This window comes from Phlebotomus papatasi, chromosome 3, assembly GCF_024763615.1.
Source record: "Phlebotomus papatasi isolate M1 chromosome 3, Ppap_2.1, whole genome shotgun sequence".
NCBI lineage: Eukaryota > Metazoa > Arthropoda > Insecta > Diptera > Psychodidae > Phlebotomus > Phlebotomus papatasi.
This window is the reverse complement of record NC_077224.1, coordinates 12,469,511-12,494,708: the sequence shown is the minus strand read 5'-3', so window position 1 is coordinate 12,494,708 and position 25,198 is coordinate 12,469,511. Positions and strand designations below refer to the sequence as shown.

At 31.9% G+C, this 25,198-nt stretch overlaps 3 protein-coding genes across 11 annotated transcripts in view; 1 reads left to right on the top strand and 2 right to left on the bottom strand.

The window, feature by feature from the left end:
* LOC129807774 (protein stunted) overlaps window positions 1-25,198 on the top strand; it is a 351,397-nt gene that overhangs the window by 274,355 nt on the left and 51,844 nt on the right. Inside the window, exon 1 of one of the 2 annotated variants that reach the window (XM_055857255.1) lies at window positions 316-321. The exons of the other annotated variant lie outside the window; for it this stretch is intronic. The gene's annotated coding sequence lies outside the window, so the exon portion shown is untranslated. Of the gene's footprint in view, window positions 1-315; window positions 322-25,198 lie in introns of those variants that run through there. 2 annotated transcript variants of the gene reach the window in all.
* Window positions 3,136-11,945, bottom strand: LOC129807765 (peptidoglycan-recognition protein LE-like). Its single transcript, XM_055857246.1, has 5 exons — window positions 11,683-11,945; window positions 11,117-11,611; window positions 6,273-6,386; window positions 5,919-6,198; window positions 3,136-5,056 (listed from the first exon to the last, which is right to left on the bottom strand). Exons 1-5 carry the CDS (start codon window positions 11,786-11,788, stop codon window positions 4,924-4,926), a joined length of 1,128 nt encoding a protein of 375 aa, XP_055713221.1. The 5' UTR covers window positions 11,789-11,945; the 3' UTR covers window positions 3,136-4,923.
* LOC129807756 (UNC93-like protein) overlaps window positions 15,728-25,198 on the bottom strand; it is a 54,384-nt gene continuing 44,913 nt past the window's right edge. For all 8 annotated transcript variants that reach the window (XM_055857225.1, XM_055857229.1, XM_055857227.1 and 5 more), the window contains 2 exons: window positions 24,409-24,676; window positions 15,728-16,651 (listed from right to left, as the gene is read on the bottom strand). In XM_055857225.1, coding sequence (XP_055713200.1) covers window positions 16,323-16,651; window positions 24,409-24,676 — 597 coding nt within the window. In that variant the 3' untranslated portion in view covers window positions 15,728-16,322. The remainder of the gene's footprint in view (window positions 16,652-24,408; window positions 24,677-25,198) is intronic.

Here is a 25,198-nt window from a genome sequence, read left to right as displayed (position 1 = left end):
AAAGGCTTTTAATTTCCACTTTTTAAACATATCTGAAAAATTATTTGAGGTGTTCTTTTTTACATTTGACGTTTAAAAATTATTGGAAGGAATAAGTTGAGGTCATTGCATAAGGATGTTCAATTACATTTTCTGTAAATCATATTCTAAATGAACAAGAAATCCTTAGATCGGTATTTCGGAATGCGCTTAAAACCACGCACATCTCTATCATAAAACGGTTAAGATTGCACTTAGAAATACGCACAGCTCGGTCGTAAAACGGTTAAGAGTGCGCTTAAAACACACACTGCTCAATCATACAACAGTTGAAATCCTTACCGTTCTATTATTGGGCTGTGCGTGTTTTAAGCGCATACTTAACCTTTTACGATTAAGCTGTGCGTGTTCTTAAACGCATTCTTAACCGTTTTAAGATTGAGCTATGCGTGTTTTTAAGCGCAATCTAAACCATTTTTTGATTAAGCTGCGTGTGTTATTTTACATACAACTTAGGTCGTTCATGCTGAAGCACTTAGGATTTGATGTATATTTTATGCTTAAGGTGTGCGCGTTTTCTAAAATCAATCTGTCAAAATTTAAGCTTAAGTGTTCTGTGTCTAAAACCAACCGGAAAATTTTATATAATTAATCCTGCAAAGCTTCTAAAATTATGTCTTAATGGCTTCGGCACACCTTTTAGATCAGAAAAATTTCATGAAATCAAAATTAACATCCATTTTTCTTCTCAAAAGCTTTGCATTCCAAATTCGATTGAGCTAAATTGAATTTGGAATGATGTTTAAAAGAAGAAGAAGAAGGGTGCGAAAGAATGAGATAGACATATCGCTCCTTGGAAATTACAAGGGGCCAACTCACTTTTTGGCGATTTTGAGGTTTTAATGCACTCAGGCAGAGAATTTAATAAATTTTCAGATGATATGAGTCAATAAATTTTGTTATTAGAAAAGTTTTTCAAAATTTTACTCTTTATAATTGCTTGCGTGGTTTGTTTTGAAGTCAAGGGGCACAAAATAGATTTATCGTTCAAATTTTTGTGAAACAGGGGACTAACTCAAGCAAGTTGATCCCTTGTCACTCTAATTTCATGAAAATTTGCGCATCATTAAGAATGACAAAGAGCTAACTCATAAAAAACATATTTTGAAAGGTAAAAATATGTATGTTTCGATGTTTATAATAATGCTCATACAAATAGAAAAGAATTAAATTGTTTTTATTAACATACTTAATTGAGATAATTATTTATACAAAGTTGAATCTTTCATGCTGTCTCCTGAAAAATGGCTCAGATTGAGTTGGCCCCTTGTAATTTCCAAGGAGCGATATGCAAAGCATGTAAGAAAGAAAGGGATTTGAATTTCAACTTTGTGAAGTTTTTCTGGTTTAAAAGGTGTACCGGAGCCATAATATTTTAATTTTTCCTTTTACCTACGTACGTTTTTACGTACCATTTTTACCGAAATACCAATACGCTAGAGCCCAAAAAAATTACAAATGCATTCGTATATTTGACAAGAGCTTAAAAATGGGCAACAGCAGATATTGAACATGAATTTTGTCTCAGTGAAATGCCCCTGGAGACAGTCAATGAATTTTAATTCGACAGTTTCTGCGAAAGATTCTGCGATTTCTTCGGATTTCTCTTCTACATGGTCAAGAGTTTATTTCAAAATGTGAGGTTATATTGTCCTTAACCTCTAAATTCTGAGTTAAAGTTACAATTTTAATCATTTCTAAACATAATATACGATGTTTCATTAATTTTTTGCCATTTTTTTACATGTTTTACTTTAGTTTAACAAGTTCAATATATTTAATTCAAAAGAAAATTTGAGGTTATATTTTTTCACAAGACTCAAAGTGGAGCTTGCTAAATTTTAAATGTTGGAATGTGCCAAATATTCAAAGAAAACTTAAAAAAAACTTGTAGTTTACTTCTTAAATGGTAGAATTACCTTTAAAAACTTTTCATTCCAAACGTTAAACTCGGTTTTGAGGTTAGGTCAAACCTCGTATTCATAAATAAACCCTTGGCCGAGACAAAGAGCTCTGCAATGCTTAAATTATCTACAGGGAATTTTGAATATAGGTAAAAGGTTATGCTCTCATAAAGAAGGTTATGTTGCTATCTAACCTCAATCACATCGAACAGACTGGGATTTTTTACATGGTCATCGCTTTTTTACTCCTTCATTGCTTTTTTACACGTGGAAAAAATATCCAAAAAATGGGTAATCAAACCAATTTTTGCATCAATTTGATCTTTTTCCGTTCTCTGAGACAATATTCTGTAAAAAGAAAATGATATTTTAGTAAAATTAGCCAAATTTAAATACCTTGAACAAAAAGCAAAAAGCAATTGCCCGGTCAATTGCTTTTCCTTGACAATTCCATATCACATAGTCCGTTAACATTCTCTGTTTAAATTCACTGTTCGAAATTTCATCGACTACCATCGAAATCAGCTGATACCAGAAAAAACCAAAACAAAGGAAATTTTATTCATAAAACTCTTGTGAAAACTTTTGAAATGTATTTAAAATGAGTTTAGGCATTAGTGAAATTAAAGTTTAATATAAAATACATGTGAGTAATGTGAATAATGAGTTTTGAACAACTTAAAATATTTCCCGCCTTGTACATTTTACTTACACTGGATGGCGCTGTTCTCAGTGAGTTTTCTAATCGAAAACAATGAAGGTGTCATATTCACTTCTCTATTGCTTCTTTGAAAATCGATTAAAAGACCAATGGCCCAGTCTGTTCGATGCTAATGTGTCACAACGATAACCTACAAGCAATCATCGTTTGGTATTGAAAATATTTTGCAATATTACTCTCAGCCTTTGTTTATGATTTCCAAACCAAACTAACCTGCCCTTACAATTTTTTACCTGTCAAAGCAATTAATACATAACCTCAAATTCATATGACATTTAAATATTTTTTCACTATCCCAATCATCCTAGTCATCATCCCAATCATCATTCAAATCATTATCTTTAGTTCTTTAATGATGAGAAATGCTTCGTGTCTCCGGAAAAAAGAATTTCAGTCGAATTTTACAATCTACAAAACATTATTGGTTATGTTTCCATTTTTTCCTAACCTTGAATTGAACTTTTGCATGAATTTTTATTTATTTATTTTTAATGTTCAAAACTGTTTACAAATCTACTTTCTGCTCTCATTTTATTTTACTACAAAATATTGAAACGCGCTGTTGCGCGTGCGATGGTGTCTCGGGTTGGAATCTCTAGAAGTTTTCCTATAATCTTGTCGCAAGATTTTTATAAAGCGTTTTTATTAGGTTTTAATCAAATTTTGCTAGCCCTCTTCTCATGTTTATCTTTACAAGAAAAATATTTTGAAATTTGAGGTTATGACAAACCTAACCTCAATTCGCGTCTCATTATAAGTGTTTCTGTAATTATTACAAAAGTGATTTTTTTATTTGTATTTTATTTTTATTTTTCTGAATTTTCATTCAATTTTGCGAGCCTAAAATTTAAATATATTTCTTTTCATTAAAATTATAATCGAAAATATGAGGTTATGTTGAACTTAACCTCAAATATTTGTACCAATTTTGAATTTCAAAATATTTCTTTTTTATAAGATTTCACCATTTGAATTTTAATCAATTTGACAAAAGATAAACATTGCATTTAATTGAGAAATAACGTTATCACCTATAAAATGTTTTATAATATGTAAGGTTAAACTCGGTATAACCTCACTTTTATTAACATTCTTCCGTTTGAGGTAAGTAATACTTTTGGTTAAAAACCTTTTTAATTTAAATAAAATACTAAAGATACTAAATTTTGAACTAAAACTAACGTCTAATTTAAAATTATAACCTTATGCCTCCGGCACACCTTTTAGATCAGGAAATTTCATGTAGTCAAAATTCGGATCCGTTTCTTTCTCACACGTTTTGAATATGTCTATTTCATTCTCTCGCAGTCTTCTTCTTCTCTTAAAAATCACTCCAAATTCAATTTTGCTCAATAGAATTTGGTATGCGAAAGAATGAGATAGCCATATTCAAAACATGTGAGAAATAAAGCGTTTCAAATTTCGATTTCATGAAATTTTCCTGATCTAAAAGGTGTGTCGGAGCCATTACTGTCAGTACGTCTTTTAAATCAGGGTTATTTCGTGAAATCAAAATTCACTTTCCTTCCTTATGGCCCCGGCACACCTTTTAGATCAAGAAAATTTCATAAAATCGAAATTCAGGCCCCTTTCATTCCCAAACTTTTTGCATAAGTCCATCCCATTCTTTCGCACTCTTCTTCTTTTAAGCATCACACCAAATTCAATTTAGTTCGACCTAATTTTGAGAGCGAAAGGGTAAGAGAAACTTATGCAAAACGTTTGAGTATGAAAGGGATAGTGAATTTTGTTTTCATGAAATTATGTTGATCTAAAAGGTGTGCCGGAGCCATTATGACTCCGGTACATCTTTTAGATCAGGAAAATTTTCCTAAAATCGAAATTCACATCCCTTTCTTTCTTGAAAGTTTTGCGTATGTCTATCCTACTCTTTTGAACTCTTCTTCTTCTATTGAACATCACACTAAATTAAATTTAGTTCAGTCCAATTTGGAGTCGAAAGTCTCCAAATTATGGAAGTCTTTTGAAAAAAATGATGCGAATTCTGATTTCATTAAATTTTACCGATCTAAAAGGCGTGCCGGAGGCATTACAATCCGCTAAACTAAATTCAATTTGTTGTGGCGTTCAAAAGAAGAAGAAGAGTGCAAAAGAATGAGATAGACATATGTGAAACATTTTGTGAAAGAAAGATGTGAATTTTGATTTCATAAAATTGTCCAGATGGTCCAGATCTAAAAGATGTAACCTGAGCCAATAATTTTAATTTTGGTATTTTCTGCTAAATTTGGTCGAATCCTAAATGGTTTCTGAATAATGAGGCCACTTTTTGATTTCCTCGTACAACATCTTTCCCGGACTCTCAGTTGGGATGCACTGACAATGACCGAGAAGTTTATAATCTGGGGCAATGTATCCCTCGCGGACTCCTCTGCAAACGTTAGAAAATATCCCAAATTAGAGATTAATTCTAGAATTTTATCTTAATGTCTTCGGCACACCTTTTAGTTCGGTATAATTTCTTGAAATCGAAATTCGTGTCCCTTTCTTTCTGAAAAGATTTGCATAAGTCTATACTTCTTTTTCTGTCTCAAAATTAAATTGAACTAAATTTAATTTGGTGTGATGTTCAAAAGAAGAAGAAGATTCCGAAAAAGTAGGATAGACATATGCAAAACGTTTCATAATGGCTCTAGCACACCTTTTAGATGAGGAAAATTTCATGAAGTCTAAATTCGAAACTCTTTGTTTCTCACATGTTTTGCATATGACTATCTCATTCTTTCGAATACCAAATTCGATTGAACTAAATTGAATTTGGAGTGATGTTTAAGAGAAGACGAAGAGTGCGAGAGAATGAGATAGACACATGCAAAACATCTGAGAAAGAAAGGGAACCGAATTTCGACTTCATGAAATTTTCCTGATCTAAAAGATATGCCGGAGCCATAAAGAAAGGAACGTGAATTTAGACTTTATGAAATTTTCTTAATCTAAGAGGTATGCTGGAACCATAATGGGTCAGGCATACCTTTTAGATCAGGAAAATTTCATGAAATCAAAATTCATATCCCTTTCTGAAGCGCTTTGCATATGTCTATCTCATTCTTTCGTACTCTTCTTCTTCTTTTAAACAGCACAACAAATTCAATTTAGCTCAATCGAATTTGGAGTGCGAAAGAATGCGATAGACATATGCAAAACGTATGAGAAGAAAAGGGAATCGAATTTCGGTTTCATGAAATTTTCTTATTCTAAATCTAAAAGATGTGCCAGACCCATAATGAACTTACTTCGCAATGAGCAATTTGCAGCAATCGAGACTGACTTGAGGAGGAAGCATATTCATGAAGGTTCCCACAAAACTTATTCCCAATCCCTTTCGGTTGTAACCAAAGGTGTGAGAACCCATTTTCCTCCATCCGCGTCCTTCGTAAACATTTCCATCTCCTCCGATCAGGAAATTGTATCCAATGTCATCCCATCCTCGCGATTCAATGTGAAAACTCTGAACTATCCTCACCATGTAGATCATTTCGGCCTGATTGTAGCCACTTTCCGTGGCCGTGTGAGCTGTTGAAGTGGAAAGAAAAATATTTGTCGAGAGTTTTTGTGTGGGAGATGGTTTTTTGGGGTTGCGAACAGACCGATAATTACATAGGGGAAGGGCTCTGTGACGTAGACTGGAGGTTCCAGGGGTGGTTGGGCCAGCCATGAGCGTCTGTCTACAATTCTCGGTTCGTCGTTGGGGAGGCGTTGCTCTGAAAAGGGAACATTGGTTGTTTTAAAATAAGTCAATAACTCAATTTAGACACAAATTAACTTAATTATTTCACAAGAATAAATTGTCAGTTGGAATCAAGGTTGGGACATCACGTAATTTTCCCTAATTGTCGTATTTATTACAAATTGCTAGTATTTGTACACATCATAATTTTTATATGGCTCAATATGAAATAGGAACCCCGGAAATACACTGAGAAAAAGACTTGATAATGTGCACTATTCTTTCTGTTTAATTAATTATTTGTCAAAAAGATGTTCTCGTAAAAATTTAGCAACATTTTATCAAACAGCGGTAAAGTAAATGGTAAATTCAATGCGTATTTCACAATTTGGCATTGAATTTAGCTTCGGGCCTTATTAAAATATGTGTTATTATTAGTCCATTAGGAAAATGTACCATACTGGAGATAGAGCTAGTTCTACATTTTGGAACTACCTCTTTATGAATTAATAAATGATAAAGCGCCGCTGGAAAACGCTGTCAAACACGCAATCTAACGGTTTCTGAATTTAAATTCTTTGCACTAAATTGTTTGAAACACCATTTACTTATAAAGTGTAAGTGTCTAAGAAAAGAGTTTGTCACCGAGAATTCAATTCAGGAAGGATAATGAAGGAAAATATTATCAAAATCGACGCAATGTGACTCTTTCCGTGCGTAACTTAGTTCACAAAATTTTCATAACTTTCCTCAAAGCGAGAAAAGCTATAAAATGTATTGACTGTATTGAAATGTATGACTGTCTCCCGTTTCCTTGCCTGCCAATATTTACTACTTTTATAGATATTTAATCATTGTATATTCACATAGATTGATCTGCACTCGATTGTATGAGTTGGCATATACAGCCTGCGACCCAGGGTTTCTACCGTTTACCTGGTGAGGCCGGTAATGGTAAGACGGTGGCAGACGCAACCACAAAACAGAACAATAGGATAATATATATCTTATCTTATCTTATCTTATCTTATTTCCATCTCTGTCGGGCTATTTTTCCCAAGTAATTGGCAGACTAAAGTTACTAAAAATCCATTGCCGACAGTTTTCAATTTTCAAAATGCCTACGGATTTTTTTTTCTATGAAATTATTTGTGAATTTTGTGTAAATTATCATTATGATTTTCATGATATATAAATACGAAAAATTATACATCGGTATGTTTTTTGTAAAGAATGACCTAAAAATTCACGTTAGAAACCATTCCCGATCGAAAAATCTGAATTTTTTTGTTGAAATTAAGAATAATTTTGAAAATATTTTTACAAGATTTTATATAAAAAAAAAGACTAGCGAATATAGATAGTAAAAATATCAGTAATATATCTCCAATATTCTTTTTTTTTTATATTTTTACAAATATTATTTTTCTTCCACGATTCAAATTTTCTAAAATTAAGTTTAACAAGATTTAACTAGTCATAGGATTTTAAAAATGGATAAGAAAACTCTTTCGGTTTGTTTGTTAAAACATTCTCTATAAAATTCGTTTTTTTTTATTTTCCAAGATCTAGAATATTTTTTTTAAAGTATTTTCTCATTAAATATTATCAAAAATGGCAATGCTTATAACCAATTTATTCTAAAAAAAAAAAAAAATTATATAAAAAATAGTTGTTTTCACGGATATCTACATTGCATTAGCTTTTCCACGGTACAATATTATTGGAAAAACTCCCAATAATTTTCCTGCACTCTGAAATTTCCTGAACTATTTTAAATACAAAATAAAGCAATAAAATAAATAAGTTCTAAACAAACTAAGAAAAAAAAATTTATGTGTTAAATATTACATCAAAGTTCAAGTTCTGAAAAAATGCTCAAAATTTCATAATCGAATTCTAAATTTGAAACCGATTTTAAACCGGTTAACCGGTTTCAGACCCTTCTAAAACCGGTTAACTCTTTCCGGACCGCAGCATATGCTGCAAGCAAATTTCACAATTTTTAATCAAAAATATCTAAGCTCAGGAAATAATTGATGTTCTACAAAAAATACCTTACTTTTGGACATCCTTATAGTTTGTAATCATCCACAAAAATAGGATTTTTATTAGTTCTGAATACTTAAAAAACATTGTTTTTCACAGAACATTCATATGCTGCTTTGGGTACTCTCGTCCCAAAAGAGACGAAAGAGTTAACCGTCAATCCTAAAAACCCGGTTATTTGGAATCACTAGTTTGATCGGGCTCAAAATTTGCATGTACATATTTTGACTCTCATGGATCACAAATATCATACCCGCCAAAAACCGATTTTCGACTGCTTAACAGAATTATAACACTGTGCAACGATGATTTTGTCCCTGGGTTCTCATGCTATTTTTTCTATTGCTAGGGTCAAATACGAAAATACTTATCATTTTGATTTCATTTGGATTTTGCGCCTGGTATTTAGGAAAAACCGTTTTTGCCGTTTTTTGATACTTGGATGCCTGTATCTCCGATTCTGCTGAACCGATTTATTTCTCACTATGGAATAATTTGGTCTCCTTTACATGTCCGATAAATCCTCTGAACAGATGAAGTTCGTACAACTGACATCAGAGGCGCTGTAGTCTCATAAATGTCAGAAAACATGGGAAAATCAAACTTCTTAGCAACTTTGATCAAAAATATCTCGAAAAATAGGACTGTCCCTAACAATTTGTTTTATGGGTTTGATAGAGAATTTAATCAGCTACATTTTCGTCCATGTACAATTTTTCTCTCAGATTGTTTTTTAACCTCGATATTGAGGTTCAAACGAAAAACGAGCACTCAGCCAACTAAAGAAAAACTTAACTATTTCGCACATTTTGACTTTTTCTTTTCAAGTTTAGATAACCCAGAGTATTATTTTCACTTTTCTTATAATTGTAGGACTTTATTAATACTTCTTGCATTATAAAATGTGTTTAGATATAATACAAGGTAATAACTCAAACAATATATTCAGTAAAATTTCAGTGTTATTTCAATCTCAAAAGACTATTACAAAAAGGCATATTAACTGCATATTGCAAAATTTTAAATATTTCAAAGAATATTTCTTGTTAAATTTACGTTTTAGAATCAATAAGTATCTATTTTACCTTTTACATTCCAGTTACATATGGAAAACTTTTCAAAAAATCCTTTTTCTAAATTCATTTCTTTTTATAATTCTTTAAAAAATTATCCTACATTTATCTACAATCCTACAATTTTAACCTCATAATTACGTGATTTTCGTCGAAATAAATCTAAAACTAGTTTTTGAACTTGTAATTGTTACTTTATGTATATCACATACGTTAATGTTTTATACAAGTTTCCAAGTAATAAAATAATATTTAAAAATTTAAAATGTCATATAAAAAAAAAACAATAACACTCGAAATTGTGAAGGTTTTATTTAGTTGGCTGAATGCTCATTTTTCGTTTGAACCTCAATATCGAGGTTAAAAAATAATCTGAGAGAAAAGTTGTACATGGACGAAAATGTAGCTGATTAAATTCTCTATCAAACCCATAAAACAGATTGTTAGGGACAGTCCTAGTTTTCGAGATATTTTTGATCAAAGTTGATAAAAAGTTCGATTTTCCCATGATTTCTGACATTTATGAGGCTACAGCGCCTCTGATGTCAGTTGTACGAACTTCATCTGTTCAGAGGATTTATCGGGCATCTAAAAGAGAACAAATGTTCCCATATTAAGAAATAAATCGGTTTAGCAGACCGATTTAATAATTATACCAAATTTCCATCAGTTTCTCATTAACAAAGCCGTTCCTCAGCTTAAGTCGAGAGACAGATTGGTCAGAAAAACTGATGGAAATGTAATCTGATCATTATTGTGAATATAGTTACGTTAAGCTGTCTCTCGGCTTAAGTCGTAAGTGTGCCTCGTTCCGTTGATGCGGATGAATTTGACCTCCTCCTGTTCGTAAGTTTTTATTTAATCTTGATGTTCAAGAACGGTTCTCACCGATCAGACATGGTAGATCGGATCGGTAAGACCGTCCTTAAGTTTTAGAAGTATAGAAAAGTTTACGAACAGGAAGAGGTCAAAGTCACCCGTAGGGAATAAATTAATCTAAACAGCTCAGTTCAATCCTATGTGAAGACAGACATTTTTCTTATCTATTCTAATACGCTTCCAGCAAATAACAATTAATAATAAAACACTGATCATCTGAAACATCTTCTATTTTCAACGGTATGTGTCTCAACTAATTATTTTCCATCTTCCACAATGCATATTCAAAATCTTCAATTCCCTGATACAATTGCAACAATGCGTTAAAATTAAAATCTCCATTGACATACAAAAATAGTAAATATTTTCTTTATTTGATTATTATTTCCGAATTTACCGGTTTGATGTGGTTGTAAAATACTTTAAGACGCTGAATCTTAAGAAGGCAAATACTCTTTACTTTCGATGTTTTTTTTCTCAAATATTTTCGCACGAACTCTCACAAATTAGCACTTGATTTGAATAACTAAACATCAAAGAAATTATAGGTCATTCTAAAAATAATCTAATAGGAATTCTAGCACCTAAATGAACGTGCTAATTTTTAAATAGTCTTTTAAAAAAATAAATCTATCGGTTCTAATGATTTTAAAATTAGAAATTAGGCAGAAAAATAGGTAAAGTGGGTAAGATAAATGTGACTCAAGCCATAAAAATTAGCACATTGTTGTTAATAAATGTCTTGCGTTTCGATTTTACTCACGTTTGTTGCCTATATAGAGATCTGGATTCTTTCTTTCGATCTTTTCGTAATTGTCAGGGGCAGGAGAGGTCTTCCTCTCCTGACTGTGATTCCCAATGTCCGTGGTGATGTGGATGGGTCCTGTGACGTAGGTGATGTTCCCTATGTGTACCCTGCTTGAATTTTCAATTTGAATTTTGTCGAAAGTCTGAATGTTGCTTTCACCTTTGAAGATGTGCTGAAGGATTTCCGTCTGACTCACTTGGACGGGTTTGTCCCCATCCAGAGTGACGATCTTGTGGCTTCCGGAGGTGATTGTGGTGGTTTTGTCTTCATCAGTTATGTCCAGGTTAATGGCTGATGAGAAGCGCGTCGCAACGTCTGAGAAGGCATCACTCTCAGTCACTGACGATGTATAAATTGTACTCTCATCGGCAATGGATTGGTCAGTAGTTGAGGAAGAATCAAAGTCATTCTCTTCCACCCACTTTGAGGTAAATTTCAACTTTTCCTCGCCTATTTTGGGAATTTCATGGACATTCAGTCTCCCCATCCGAGGCCAAAAGTTCGATAAAAGAACTTCTTACCTGGTTTAGCTCGGCACGTGATTTCTTCAACTTCTTCTTCTATATTCAATTTCTTGCTCTTCTCCTCCTTTTCCTCACAATTTTCCTGAAGATTTTCACTGTCCATTGCACAAAAATATGTTCACAGACACCCAGAGACAAAATTTCACTGAAACTTAGACAGAAATTTATCGCGCTGACTCACGGAAGTTGCCTTATCACAGCTCGAAAAGCACGAATTCTGATAAAGACTTAATATTGACAAGCGATGGAAGTCTCTTTGAGTAAAAATCGTATCGAATTGGAGTTATGAAATCGAATGTCAAGTGTAATGTCTTGCAATCTTGGATATTTACGTGTTATTCCGGTTCTTGGAGGCTTTGAGGCCAAATTGAGACTAAAGATTGATTTATAAAAATCAAGTTATTAGCTTCAAAACCATTTCAATTAATTTGCAGCGTTAGCAGGAATAATCTCAACATTTTATAAACGTTTCGATTTGATTTCAAAAATCTCGAGCAATTGTTGAAGAATAGACAGACTGAAAATAAGCCAAGTAGGGCTTTAAATAAAGAGTAAGCAGGATGGTTAATCAAAGTTAGGGGCTTTATTGACTACTCTCCCTTACAAATCTTTTAATAATTTTCTTTATGTAACCCTTTGTATAAATCGTGACAAAGCCTTTCTTTCAGAACAGTTTTATTTAATTGGTAAGTCAACTTAAATTCATAAATCGGCGGCTCAGAATATAAGTCGGACAACTCGATTTTTTACAAAAATCATTTTATTCGCTTTTTGGATATTTCTTTATAACCTCTACCTTCCCTATGAATATTATACATGAAAGATAATTATTTTCAAAGTTATAGACTATAGAGATTTTAAATCTCAAAAATCGTATACTCTGCATATAAAATCTCAGCTTCTAATCGCTCTCCTGCAAAATTTGCCTATATACTGCGAGATATTCGTTTCTTATTCTGAGCGATCGAAATAACTCTTTCAGATGGTTGGTTAAGCGAAAAATATTAACGTGCCAAAAAGTAAATGTATCCCAAAGAATTACGCAGACAATTAATGCAATATAGCTTCATTGTCTACTCGTATTTAATCGATCAGAGCTTTAAAACTTTAAAAACATTTAAAACTTAACTAACTCAAGAACTCGAAGGGACTAGGATATTAGTAATTAGCTCATATTAATTTGTATTAAATTTTATTTAATATTTTTTTCACTGAAAAACGTAAAATTTTAAAAGACAATATAAAATTTTATCTTTTCTTTTTACTGATCGAACTCAAAGAGAGAACAGTTATATAATCCGCTTTTTTTCAACTTTAAACCGACCTGGAGCTTAAACGGTAAGAGATATCAACTTCCGGTCTTCGGTGACCCCCATAAAAAAAACAATAACTCCAGACGTTTTTTCCCCACCCCTCTACATTCCCTCCAAAACCATATTTTTTGGTTTTTTCCTTGGAACAAATGTTTTTGGAATCAATTTGTACCTAGAGAACATATTTGTTTGTTCCAAAAAGTTTTCTTTACAGTTTTGCTACGAAATATATTTACAATTTTGTTAGAGTTTTCTTTTGGAACCGTTTTGATACGATGAAATATCTACAAATTTAAGTTGATTTAGTTTTATACAAATATGTTCCTGAAAGTTGGAATAGAATTTATTGCACTCGGCTGTTTTGTTCGCATTGTCAGGAATAATTTGGTACATTTTTTTTATAATAATATTATTCTTACATATGTAACATATTTGTTCCAAAAATTTTTGGTGTCCGTGGACGAGGTAATTTTTGGAACGAAATTGTTACTCATATGGGGAATCTTTTTGTTCCCATTGTCGGGAACAAATTCGTGTAAGTCATTTCGTCTTACAGTTAAGGCTTATACTTCAATCGAGATGGATTTCGATAGTGAAAGTTCATAAGGAACAACAAATAAAAGTCAATTTGAGAGTATTTTATACAGACGCATGCATGACGAAATCTCGAATTAAAAAAGTGAAATCATGTAGCACGAAAATAGCCATAGATTTGGCGTCCTCCTCGCTTCGGTGACGGGTGACTGAGTGTGAGAGGAGGGATATGATTTTATACTAGACGAGCTATTTTTTGGAACAAATTCGTTACTAATATTGGGTATCTTTTTGTTTCTCCTAGAAGATACAAATTTATTCCAAAAATTTTTGGTGTCCGTGCACGAGCCACTTTTTGGAACAAATTCGTTACTAATATTGATTATCTTTTAGCAGATATATCGTCGGTTGCGTCTACCTCTGTCGTATCTGCATTTGTTTTCTATCTGCATTCGGTGCAAGCTACAATACAGACGTCCCCTCTTGCGTGAAATGCTGACACAAAAGAAATGCAGATACGACAGAGGTTTCCGATATAAATAACTTATCGGTTATGAATCGGTTCATAACCGACTCATAACCTATTGGGCCAGTTCTAGAGCATTTAGGCTTCTTAAATCAGGCTGCCTCCTTAGTCAGAGTATGTTCGAAGCCTGAAAGCCTTCTCCTATGTACCTTTAACTTATGAGAGAATTTGTGAAATCATTTTTGAAATACTCCTAAATGTATGCAATTTTTTTTGTTGAAACGATAAATTTGAAATGCGTTTATTATGAAACATTGGCGCTCAAAATATCCAAAGAAAATGGTGCCAACAATATTTTGCATATTTCACGGCGTTCCTGTAACTTATTCAAAAGAAATATCCTGAGGGTATGCAAAATTTCTGTATTAGAATATTCTGTATGTAGAATTTCTGAAAAGCCATTTCGCGCGGTTTTTCTCGGTCCCGAAAATATGCATAATCCCGGGACCCTCTATATGTTGTTTATATCACGGCATTTCGATAACTTATGTGAAAAATCTCCTGCGGGTATGCAAATTTTCTGTATTGATAAAGGCATTTCGCGCTTTTCTTCACGGTAGTACACAGGGAGTTCCAGTTTAAGTGAAAACGGATTGAAAGAATTTGATATGAATTGCCTAATATTGGGAGCTGATTTATAATTTTTGAAATGCTTCTAAATGTATGCAAAAATTTTTCACGCGGTAAATTTGAAATACATTCCTTATGAACCGTCGTTGGCGCTGAACCAACGGATCAGCGTGAACCTAAAAAGTAACTTAAAGTACTGACCCTACCCTAGTTCAAGTCGTTCCAAATTTATTCAAGATTAAGTTAAAATCGGTTGTGAAGTGGTTCAAATTGTTGAGAACTGTTTCAAGCCTAATGCTAACTGATTTAAATAATATTGCGATGTACACAGTCCACTCAATTCTCCGTTATCCGGATAATTGAGGGTGAAAATGACATATGAAAACCTGAAGGGGGATTTTAGGAATTTTATGAAGTCCACAAATGTTTGACAGCTGTCATCCGCATATCAAACAGCTGACTGTAATTCAAATCTTCGAAAAAAGATTCATATCTTTTTGTAGGGTTTTTAGCAATTCAAATCGGTACTATTAAACAATTTCAATCGATTGTGAATCTATAATTGAATAAATATTGATGAATTATTCATATCGGTTGCGAATTGTTTTAAATCTATTCTGTTGTAGTTCAAATCATTGCAAAAGTTCTTTTTAACTCAATAATGAATTGATTTGTTAAATAGTTGCGAACTGATCCAAATTAGGTTAGTTATGTCAACCATCTTAAAAGCAATCTATTCCAAGCAAACTTCCTAAATTATCGGTTCGAACTTTCGAATTGGTTCACCATGAATTGAATCTGTTATAAAGTAAATAAGATGACTCAATTGTAGAGAATTTCAAAACCTTTTGAACAATATTTATATGGTTTTACGAATATTTAAGTTGTTTAGGTAAAAAGTCGAAATACTGTAGAAAAATAGAAAGCCCCCAGTCGCCATCTTTATTTTTCAAAATGGCGTCACACTGCTATAAATCAGAAAGACTTGAATGATTCTTCCAGAGTCTTTTTTCGTTGTCCGGAAGCCTTTTTTCGCCGTTCAGAATATTCAGAATTGCAGTAAAAATTCTTAGTCCAAGAAAAATAAAACAACTTCAAATTCAACTGATATTTGGTAGTTTATTTGATATAGAACAGGCATAAATATTCTACAGTAATGCTTAATTGTCCCTTGTGGACAGATCTTCGTCAACAACCAAATAAATGTATTTTACAGAGGAATGGGATCATGATGGGAATTTTTAGAAAATCCCCATGCAGATATTTTTCCATCGTGAACAAGTGCGTCTTTTGAATAGAAATCTACTTAATAGAGAATAAATCAATATATTCCGACTCAGATAAAGGAAAGAAGGAAATCCTCTCGTGATTCGCACATTTGGACAGAATACTACAGCGTATACCGTTTTCTCCTCATCTTTTTTTTTAATTAATTAATAATATAATTTATTTGTAAAGGTTACTAATTTTAAAAATATTAATTACAATGTGACTAATGCAGCTTTAAAGTAAAATATGCTCTTGATTTTTTGTATTTCTCTTTCTCTCAGGTAATACTGATAAAATACGGCACCCTATAAATTAATTCTCTATATCAATTCCTAATCACTCTCTAATAATCTTGGGGAGGGTTTTGGAGTGTCAATGACACTCACGTGGCTTTTTTTCTCCTTTTGGTGGCTTTTATCCGGCCTCTACAAATGTGTCACAACAATGTCCTCTTCGAGTTCATCGTGCTCGTCATCCGTTTCGGAAACTTCTGGCACAACGGGAGGATTGGGGGTGGGATTCTTGGCTTCCTCCTCGAGTTTCTTGAGACGAGCCTCCTTGCGCTGGTGTCTCACTTCCACAATCACCCAGCCAAGGACTCCAAGGACGAGGACTGAGAAAAGCACGTAGAGCTTCATGCGGGCACAGAGTGTAGTTGAATAGGCATAGGCAATCACGAAACCTGCGGATTCCCACAGGCGATAGTTTGAGAAGGCGGCCTCTTTGTTTCTCCTGAACAGAGCACCATAAATTCCTGTTGAAGAAAAAAATTGGTTAGGAATTTTAGTACTCGTTTAGTACTCATTTCCATAAGTTCTGGCTAGATTATAATCTAAGATCGAAAACATCTTCAAATTCCACACCTCTTTTATCCCCTTTTACCCCCTTTTCATCGGTTTACCGGGTTTGTCTATCAAACTCGCAATATGTTCTAAAAATGTGTACTAAAATATGATCTTCTGAACTTTAATGGAATATATACTAAAAAGTGCAAGATATCTTCATGAAAGCTTTTTGTGTTCTTATTATTTTACAGAGCACATGATTTGTGTACTAAAAAATGAACAACATGTTCTAAAATATGAATAAAATATGAATGTAAATATGAATAAAAAATGAATACCCAGAATTTCATTCTGAAAAATTGCAGAATTTTTGCAAGAAATACTTCCCTTTCTACATCGCATCACACATAATTTGTACTAAAAAATAATAAATGTACTAAAATATGACTCTGCACTTAAACCGGGATTAGTCGTTGCAAAAAATCGTTATATTTACATGAAAGTTTCTTCTCTTTGACTATAACATTTAGTTTCATTTCTTCTTCAACTTAATTGGGTTGTACTAAATAATCGTAACTAAGATAAAATCACATGGATTTCCGATAAATGAAATTCCGCGAAAGTACAAAATTTTTGCACAAAAATTATTCTCTCTCAGATACTGTCTTTAATTTGGATATTCAACATCTCATATAATTTGTACTAAAAAAGAGTGCTAATATATAACACCTGAACTTTGATGGGAACTGAATATTGCTACAAATCTGCAAGATTCCTATATGAAACTTCAATCATTTTGACTACAACTTTTAGTTCACTTATTCTACATCCCTAGCCGTACTAGAACATATGAGAATCAAGATTTATGCTTAATTTGTACTAATAAATACCAATGTACTAAAGCATGATTATCTGAATTTATATGGGAATTAAACTTTGCAAAAGTGCATTATTTTATCATGGAAGTCCCTTCTCTTTGATTATAACCTTCAGCTTCTCTTCTTCATCAACTCAGTTTAGTTGTACTAAAGAATTTTAAAGCACAATACAGTAGAGGATCACTGCATAAAAAATACTCTCTCTCTCTCTCTCTCAAATACTGTCTTCAATTTAGATGTTCTATATCTATCTCATTTAACTTGTACTAAAGAGTGCTAAAAGATGATTTCCTGGACTTTAATGAGAACTGTATGTTCTTGCAGAACTGCAAGATTGCTGTATGAAAATTCACTTATTTTTACGAGTAACTTTTAGTTTACTTATTCTACATCCCATTTGACTGGTACTAAAACATAATGTTCTAAAGCAAGATCAAATTCAAACCCCCAATTTCAATAGAAATTAAATAGCGAAAAACTCCAAGACTTTCTGACACAATCTTCTATTTTACATCCATCTTTTATTTGTATTGTATTTTATATAATTTGTAATACTAAAAATACTTATTTGAATTAAAACCACTATAAGTTGAATGGACATGAAACTCTAAAAATATGTGTAATCTGATTAAAATTTATAGCATTTATTGCTTAATTTATTTCTCATACACCTCATAATTAGTACTTCAAATAAATCTGTGTACTAAAATATGGTTACATAGAAAAAAGGAATGAGTATGCATCAGTATTTACATTTAATGAATATATTACTAGAAATCTTTACAAAAATTTGTGTAAAAATCATCTGTAATGTTTTCTGTATATCCGAAAAATTTAGTACAAATGATTGGAAACACTTTTAATTCAAACTAAAAAATCCTGCATTGTGTAATATCTCAAATATGCTGAACAGCTATATTATTCTTCTATATAAGGTAAAGTACCCTTACTCGACCGGGTTCCTCTATTCGACCGGTGGGTCAATTTTTGAATATTTGATGGTGAGTTTCATCAATTTCTATGAATTTGTCACTGATTCGTATTATTTAAAGAATAATTGACCTATTAATGTTAGATCATACACAAAATATTATAGCAAATATAATTAAATTGAATAAATAAATCTACCGGTCGAATAGAGGAACCGGTCGAATAAAGGGTACTTTACCTTAGTCCTCGATGCAGGTTTTTTTTATCACTTAATGACCTTTAATAACAGGGTTTAGTACATGCATGTTCTATGTGCATTTCCGTCCCATATATATTTTTTTTTAATATTTTTTTTAAATAAGAGATCTTATTACTTAATTTCAAATTTCCATTGTTTTGTTTTGGAGCGGGGACCCGGGGACTGTAGCTTAATTTATAATAGAAACATTTCAATTTATTTTATGTAATATGCACACTCTTTAATTGATTGATGTCCATCCCATTCTGTGGTAAAATGACGTCATTTACTTATTTTTTCAAGCCTTATTTCCGCAAATTAATTGACTCAATAGTCTTTTAAAAGTAATTCGCATAAAAACTTTGCAATTTTGAAGCAATTCATGAAATAAGAGCGGAAAGTTTCAGAAATCACAACTGCTGCGAGCTTAATTAATTTTATTCAGATTTTTGTGCACATCTAAAGAGCCATCCTTTTTAAATGATTCGTGCAAATCAGTATTATCTGGTATTTCTGGTTAAATCCAAAATTGCTTTTTACGCAAATCTCTTTTAACAATCCACTAAAGTAAAGCACTTTGTGCAAATTTTGCGAATTGCGACGTAATAAACTATGGCTTCATACTTAAGGTTTTGGTAGTTTTAGTCTTATTGAGTGAGCAGAACTTTAAATTATAATAAGAATTATAATTATTATAAGTCAAAAATGATTAGTGTTGGAGATACAAGCAATGATAATGAAAAGGTTGCAGTTACTGTTTCTCCTTATTTAGACAAAGATAACGGGTGAACAATTGAACAAAATCACATTTCATATATTCAATATTCATAGGATATTCACAATTTTAATTTATAGTTATCGTCTTTAACGTCCTTATTACAGGGACATAAAATAAAAATTCTGAACAGAAGCTCTTCAATTTGAAACTGATATAAATTAATCCGGCTTGCATTTCATTCAACATCAGAAAATTATATGTTTTTTAAGTTAAAAAATTAATACATTTTGAGATAATAAAGGAAAGATTTAATTAATCTCAGGAAAATATATTGATATGATGTTCTAATGTACTCAATTTCAAAATTGAGACAAAAGTTTTACCTCATTGCTCAATATAACATTTTTGAATTTTTTAGGTTAAGCGTAACATAACCTCACTTAATAAATCGAACTTTTGAGTCCGAAATTACGGTTGTACTAAACCTAAACAGCCTGTTTGTTAAGAGCGTGGCCGGCTTAATGTCTTGAAAAAAAATTATATTTTAATTTTTAAGTACATTGATATGTCGTACTCCTTGAGGACCAAGATGCTTAACCACTTGATGGATCCAGTCAACATCGTGATTGATAATGGCCTGGTCTTCCTGAGGCATTTTTCCACTTAATTTACACAATTTTTCAGTCAAGATTTCGAAAAGGGATGAATTCATTCTGTCGTATCCTTAAAAAATGTACACTTTATTTTTTTGAGTCATGAGCTTAATATATAACCTAACATTTTTAATGGGATTTGAATCTAACGTCTGCAATAGTCAATTAAGACTGACTATGCGTTTGCTCAAAAATGTCATTTTGCCCATTTTTTGACATTACGAAATTTTCTCAATACAGTAGACTCTCTCTCAATCGGGAATATGGGGCGAAATGTCATCCGGTTTAGCGATAGAATTGAGCATCAAAGCCTTTGTAAATTCCACAAAAAGCGCTCAATTATAAAGAATCACGATAAAATAGGAAGAACTACAGCGAATTTGAGCAAATTAGCTTCATAATTAAGCGTGAAAATTGTCAACAAAATTTGACGCCCGATTGAAAAAGAGCCGATTGAGTGAGAGTCTACTGTAATGCCTCGACATTTGAGGTTATGCGCAATGAGATGACTTTGAATAGTTAAATATCACAATTCTAATATAATTCCGAATTAATTTTACTACTTAATAGGTCATTAGACAGTATAGTACCCGTAATTTATAGTATTTTTATACTTCGGAACTTCGGAATTATGCCCCTAACGGCATTACGGTAAATGTCCTAATTCAAAACCATTTCCAGGCGCTTTAACTTTGACAGAAGATTCAACATATTAAGTTCATATTTTTTCTGAAGATAATTACATAAATTTGATTCTTGACTCTTCTAGAGTGTTACTGTTTAGTGAAAATTCTTTAAATATAATTTGAAAACTTCTTAAATACACGAAAAACACACAAGTGCAAAAAGCTTCTATTAAAAACAAATTAATCCAAATGGAAACAAGGGAATTTCATATTTTTTTCATATTAATTTAATTAATTTCATATAATTTCCAAATGTATTACAATTTCATGTGGTCTATATGATACTTTATAAAAAGTACTCGATAGAACTTGAAAAACAACTCAGTTTTCTTGGAGAAGATAAAACATTTAACTCGACGCTTTGTCCCAAACCTCTCCGACGTGGGACAGTATGGGACACAAAAGGGGATGTTTGGAACGCGTTTTTTCTCGCATAATTTGCATTATTAGAGCACATTAATTTATTTTAAGTACTACATTGAAATAATTGAAATAAAACTGTTTAATCTTTTATTTCATACTTAGAAATTATTATCAATTTAATTTGTACAGTAGGGTTATTCATTGTCAATCAGTTATTTAAAGTATTTTCTTATTATTTTCCATCTACCTTCCTTTACTTTTTTATTCTAAATATTGCAATCATGATCATCAAATTCCTCACACAACTAGATTTTCTTGCAACTTTTAGTTTTGAACTCATTGACGGATTCCTGTTTGATTTTACGACAACTGCGTGTTACCTGTTTTTTCCTTATTTGTCTGAAAAAGCTCTCGTCTTGTCTTTTCTGGAGAACTTGTGAGAATTGTAGAGGATATTGCTCGAGAAATTTTCGAGAAAATAGTGTTTAACGGGATTGAGCAAAGGTCGAATATCCTTTGGAGAATAAATTATTGATTCCCAAGACATTGATGGTTTAATTGTCCCTGTATTTAGAGAAATCTGCTCCACTGATGAACTTTAGTATAAGAGGGAGATTTCCAGTAGAAACTAGGCATTACTCTCCATTTTGACAATAAAAAATTGCACGCCACCTACAATTTTGTCGAAAATCAACGTCCCATTCATCCCCTTTCACGTGTCCCAAACATCCTCACGCGTAGTTTTAGTATTTAAAACTTTTAAGTAAAAAACAAGGGCCTATAATCTCTGAAACTTTTATTAAAATATGTTCCCAGAAAATACTGCCAGCTAATGAGATAAAAAAGTTTTGATTATATAATCGCTGATATAAAATACAAAGAGCAAAACTGAGAAATCAAAAAATACAATTTTTATCAATTTTTAAGAAAGTGTTCATAGAATTAAAACAATAAAACTGAGGATATCCATTCTTTTAGTCAAGATACATCTTAATATTGCTTACAATTGAGTTGTGGTTACATCCCATTTATTTAAAAAATTAATGAAAAAATCGCCTTGTCTCACACTACCCCTGTCCCAAACCTCCCAGGTCTCCCCTACACAATGCAAAATCAGTGAAAATTTTACAGAAATTTACTAAAAAAACGTTAAAAATTGATTAAATAATTCCACAGGCTGATTTGAGGAACCGACGGACTACAGGACCTTTAACTAAGCTTAAAGGAAGCATTTTCATAAATTATTCCGATTGAAAGATAAAAAAGCCAAGCTAAATATATTTCGGGAAATTGTAGACTTTTCTAAGTCTTAATTTTACCAAACGATATGAAATTCTAGCCTTATTATTTGAATATAAAATACCTTGTTTTTTTAGGTTAGGAATAACATAACCTAAAACTGTCTAAATTCTTATTTGTTTTAGAGAAATAAAAGAAAGAAACTTGTTACCCAAGAAACAATGTTTTCTTAATATAGTGTTGTAGAATTCCTTAAGTAAGGCACTATAGAACCAAAAATCTTTTTTTTTTTGCTTATAACGCTCTTTGTCCCATCATTGAGATTACTATAAGTAAAGTGGCGCACTCTTAAACATCTTAAGAGCTCCTATAGGAATTTCTACAGAAAATTCTCACTTTAAGTCTTTTAAAAGTGCACTAAAAGATTTGTTTAGTACTTGGTTCTATAAGGCAGCTATTTTGCTTCTTGGGTACGCAGTTTTGTTTTCTAGAATTTGAACGTAATTTTTTTAGGTTAATACTAACATCCTCAATTTTTAATAGGATTTTTTTATGAGTTCAAAGAAAGTTGATGTAAACTTTAACGATTGTTCAGTGGCATTCCCATGATTTTCCAGAATAATAAAAAATGTTTAAAGTCGTGAGAAATGCGACAAAGAGCTTTTATTTTAAAGCTTTCCCGTACTAAGATTTTTGAATAATTATTTAAAGGTTAGGTGTAATATAACCTCACTTTATTTCATTAAACATTAAAAAATTAAGCCAAATATTCATCTGAAATTGCATCTTACCCTTTTAAAAGAAACTAAAAGCAAATCCGTGTTTAAATAATTGCTAGTTTAACTATAAATAGTATTTTTTTTTAAATCTAATAATAACTCTTTTGCGCAATGGAGCTTCCAGTAAAGTCACTTTGGGCAATTGATCAAGATTTATCTCCCTCAATTTTCTCTGAAAATTAACCTTTCTTCTATGTTTATTTTTCTGTAAATGCATTTTATGATGTTATCGGTTGCAAAAGTACACAAACAATGATGACGAGTAACATATAATTTCGTGATGTATCCATAAAATCCGTAAATAATAAACAGTATCGTTTACGTGATTTCAGTGACTAACTCTTATGACGTAGAAAAACTTGCACAAGAAAATCCCCAATTAAGATCCAAAAAAAAAAGAAAGAAACGTTACGCTGAATTGGTTAAATTCAAAGACAGACGGTTGAGATTTGCATAATAATTTAAAATGCTGATGAAATGTTGTTTTTGGAAGAAGAAGAAAAAAAGCTTATGAGGGTAAATTTCTGCATATTTCCATGCGGAATAAAATGAAGAAAAAAAAAACAAAAATAAATATTGGTTATTTTCGGAAAAAACTGCAAAATTTCAAAGTCAAACAACTTTCGTTCTGATCGATGGCTACACAAAGATCTATGTCAGAGGGGTTATAGGAGGATTTCTTCCAAATGGGGAAGTGAAGATGACTATAAATTGTTTTCACACTTAAATATTTGATCGTAAAATATAGAATGGGATGTTGAGAAAATCCTTGGTATTTCTTTTAAATAAAAAAATATAAATTAATACTTCCGAATGATGATTCCCAAGACACTATTATTTGCAAAAGCATTGCAAAAATCAGTTCCTAGATTGATTTTTTTCAATAAACTTATTGAATATTTAATTAAAACAAACATCGATCAATCGATGAGAAAGTTACTCGTTTCCGAAGATCTCGTGTAAATAAAATCAATTTGAAAGTCAAATGGGATGCTATAGTAAAATAAAATCTAAAAATAACTATAATATTTTAGTATTCTTACTTTATTATTAAATCATCACATGCAAATTTTAACACTCTTCAAAAGTAATGGAACGAAATGTAACTAAGCCCTAAAATAGCTGCATAAATTGATTTTTCACGGTGAAATCGATTATATTGCGTGAATTTCATTTGGGAAAAAAATGAAGCTTTTCAGTAGATTTTATTTTTTAAATGCAAAAATCCCCTGGTTTACTCACCATTGATTTGTGTCTGCCACACGGCATCTGCTACGCCCCAGAGTCCGGCTAATGTGAAGAAGACGAACATGTGGTCAGGATGCGGCCGCCAGAAGAGCATCACAATGATGATGGCGCCGTGGGTGAGAATGCCAAGAATAATAAGTGGTATCCTTCCGATATATTTCATCACAGACCCGAATATGATCGAACAAATTGCATCTACGACTCCAAAACAGATCATAACATAACCAATTTTGTGGATACCAATTGCACAGGATACATAAGCCTAGAAATAAAAGTTTAAAATCAATCTTAATCCAACTGCTATAACCTTTATGGCCTCAAAATTAAAGATCAGAATTCCCAATTAAAACTCAAAAACGGATTGTTTGGTTTTTTTCTAACCTCAAATGCAATCCTGCTTGCAAGCTAGCAGTACAAAAATTAGTTTAAAACTTTACGAATTTAATAAAGATTAAACTTATTTAAGACGTTTTTTTAATTTATAAATTAGAATAGAATACAAAAACATAAATTTGTTGAAAAAATAATAGTACATAATTATAAGTTATGTTGCTCTTAACCTAAAACAATATTCAGTTTGTTAAGTAAGAGACACAACTGCCAGTTAACTTCAAATATCGTATTTCTTCAAATATTTCAATTCAGCTGAAAACATACAGTAAACTCTCTCAAATTCGGGCATTTGGGACCGAAATGGTACCCGAATTAGAGAGAAATTCGGTCGACAAATTTTTTTGAAATGCAACGATTTTTTGGTCATTACGTACTCGTATTAAGTTTAGAT

Coding starts and splice junctions, on each gene's coding strand:
- LOC129807765 (XM_055857246.1), bottom strand. CDS start 11,788: ATGGACAGTGAAAATCTTCAGGAAAATTGTGAGGAAAAGGAGGAGAAG. Junction 6,199..6,272: donor CTTCCCCTATGTAATTATCG/GTCTGTTCGCAA, acceptor CCACTTCAACAG/CTCACACGGCCACGGAAAGT. Junction 5,057..5,918: donor TGCAAATTGCTCATTGCGAA/GTAAGTTCATTA, acceptor TAACGTTTGCAG/AGGAGTCCGCGAGGGATACA.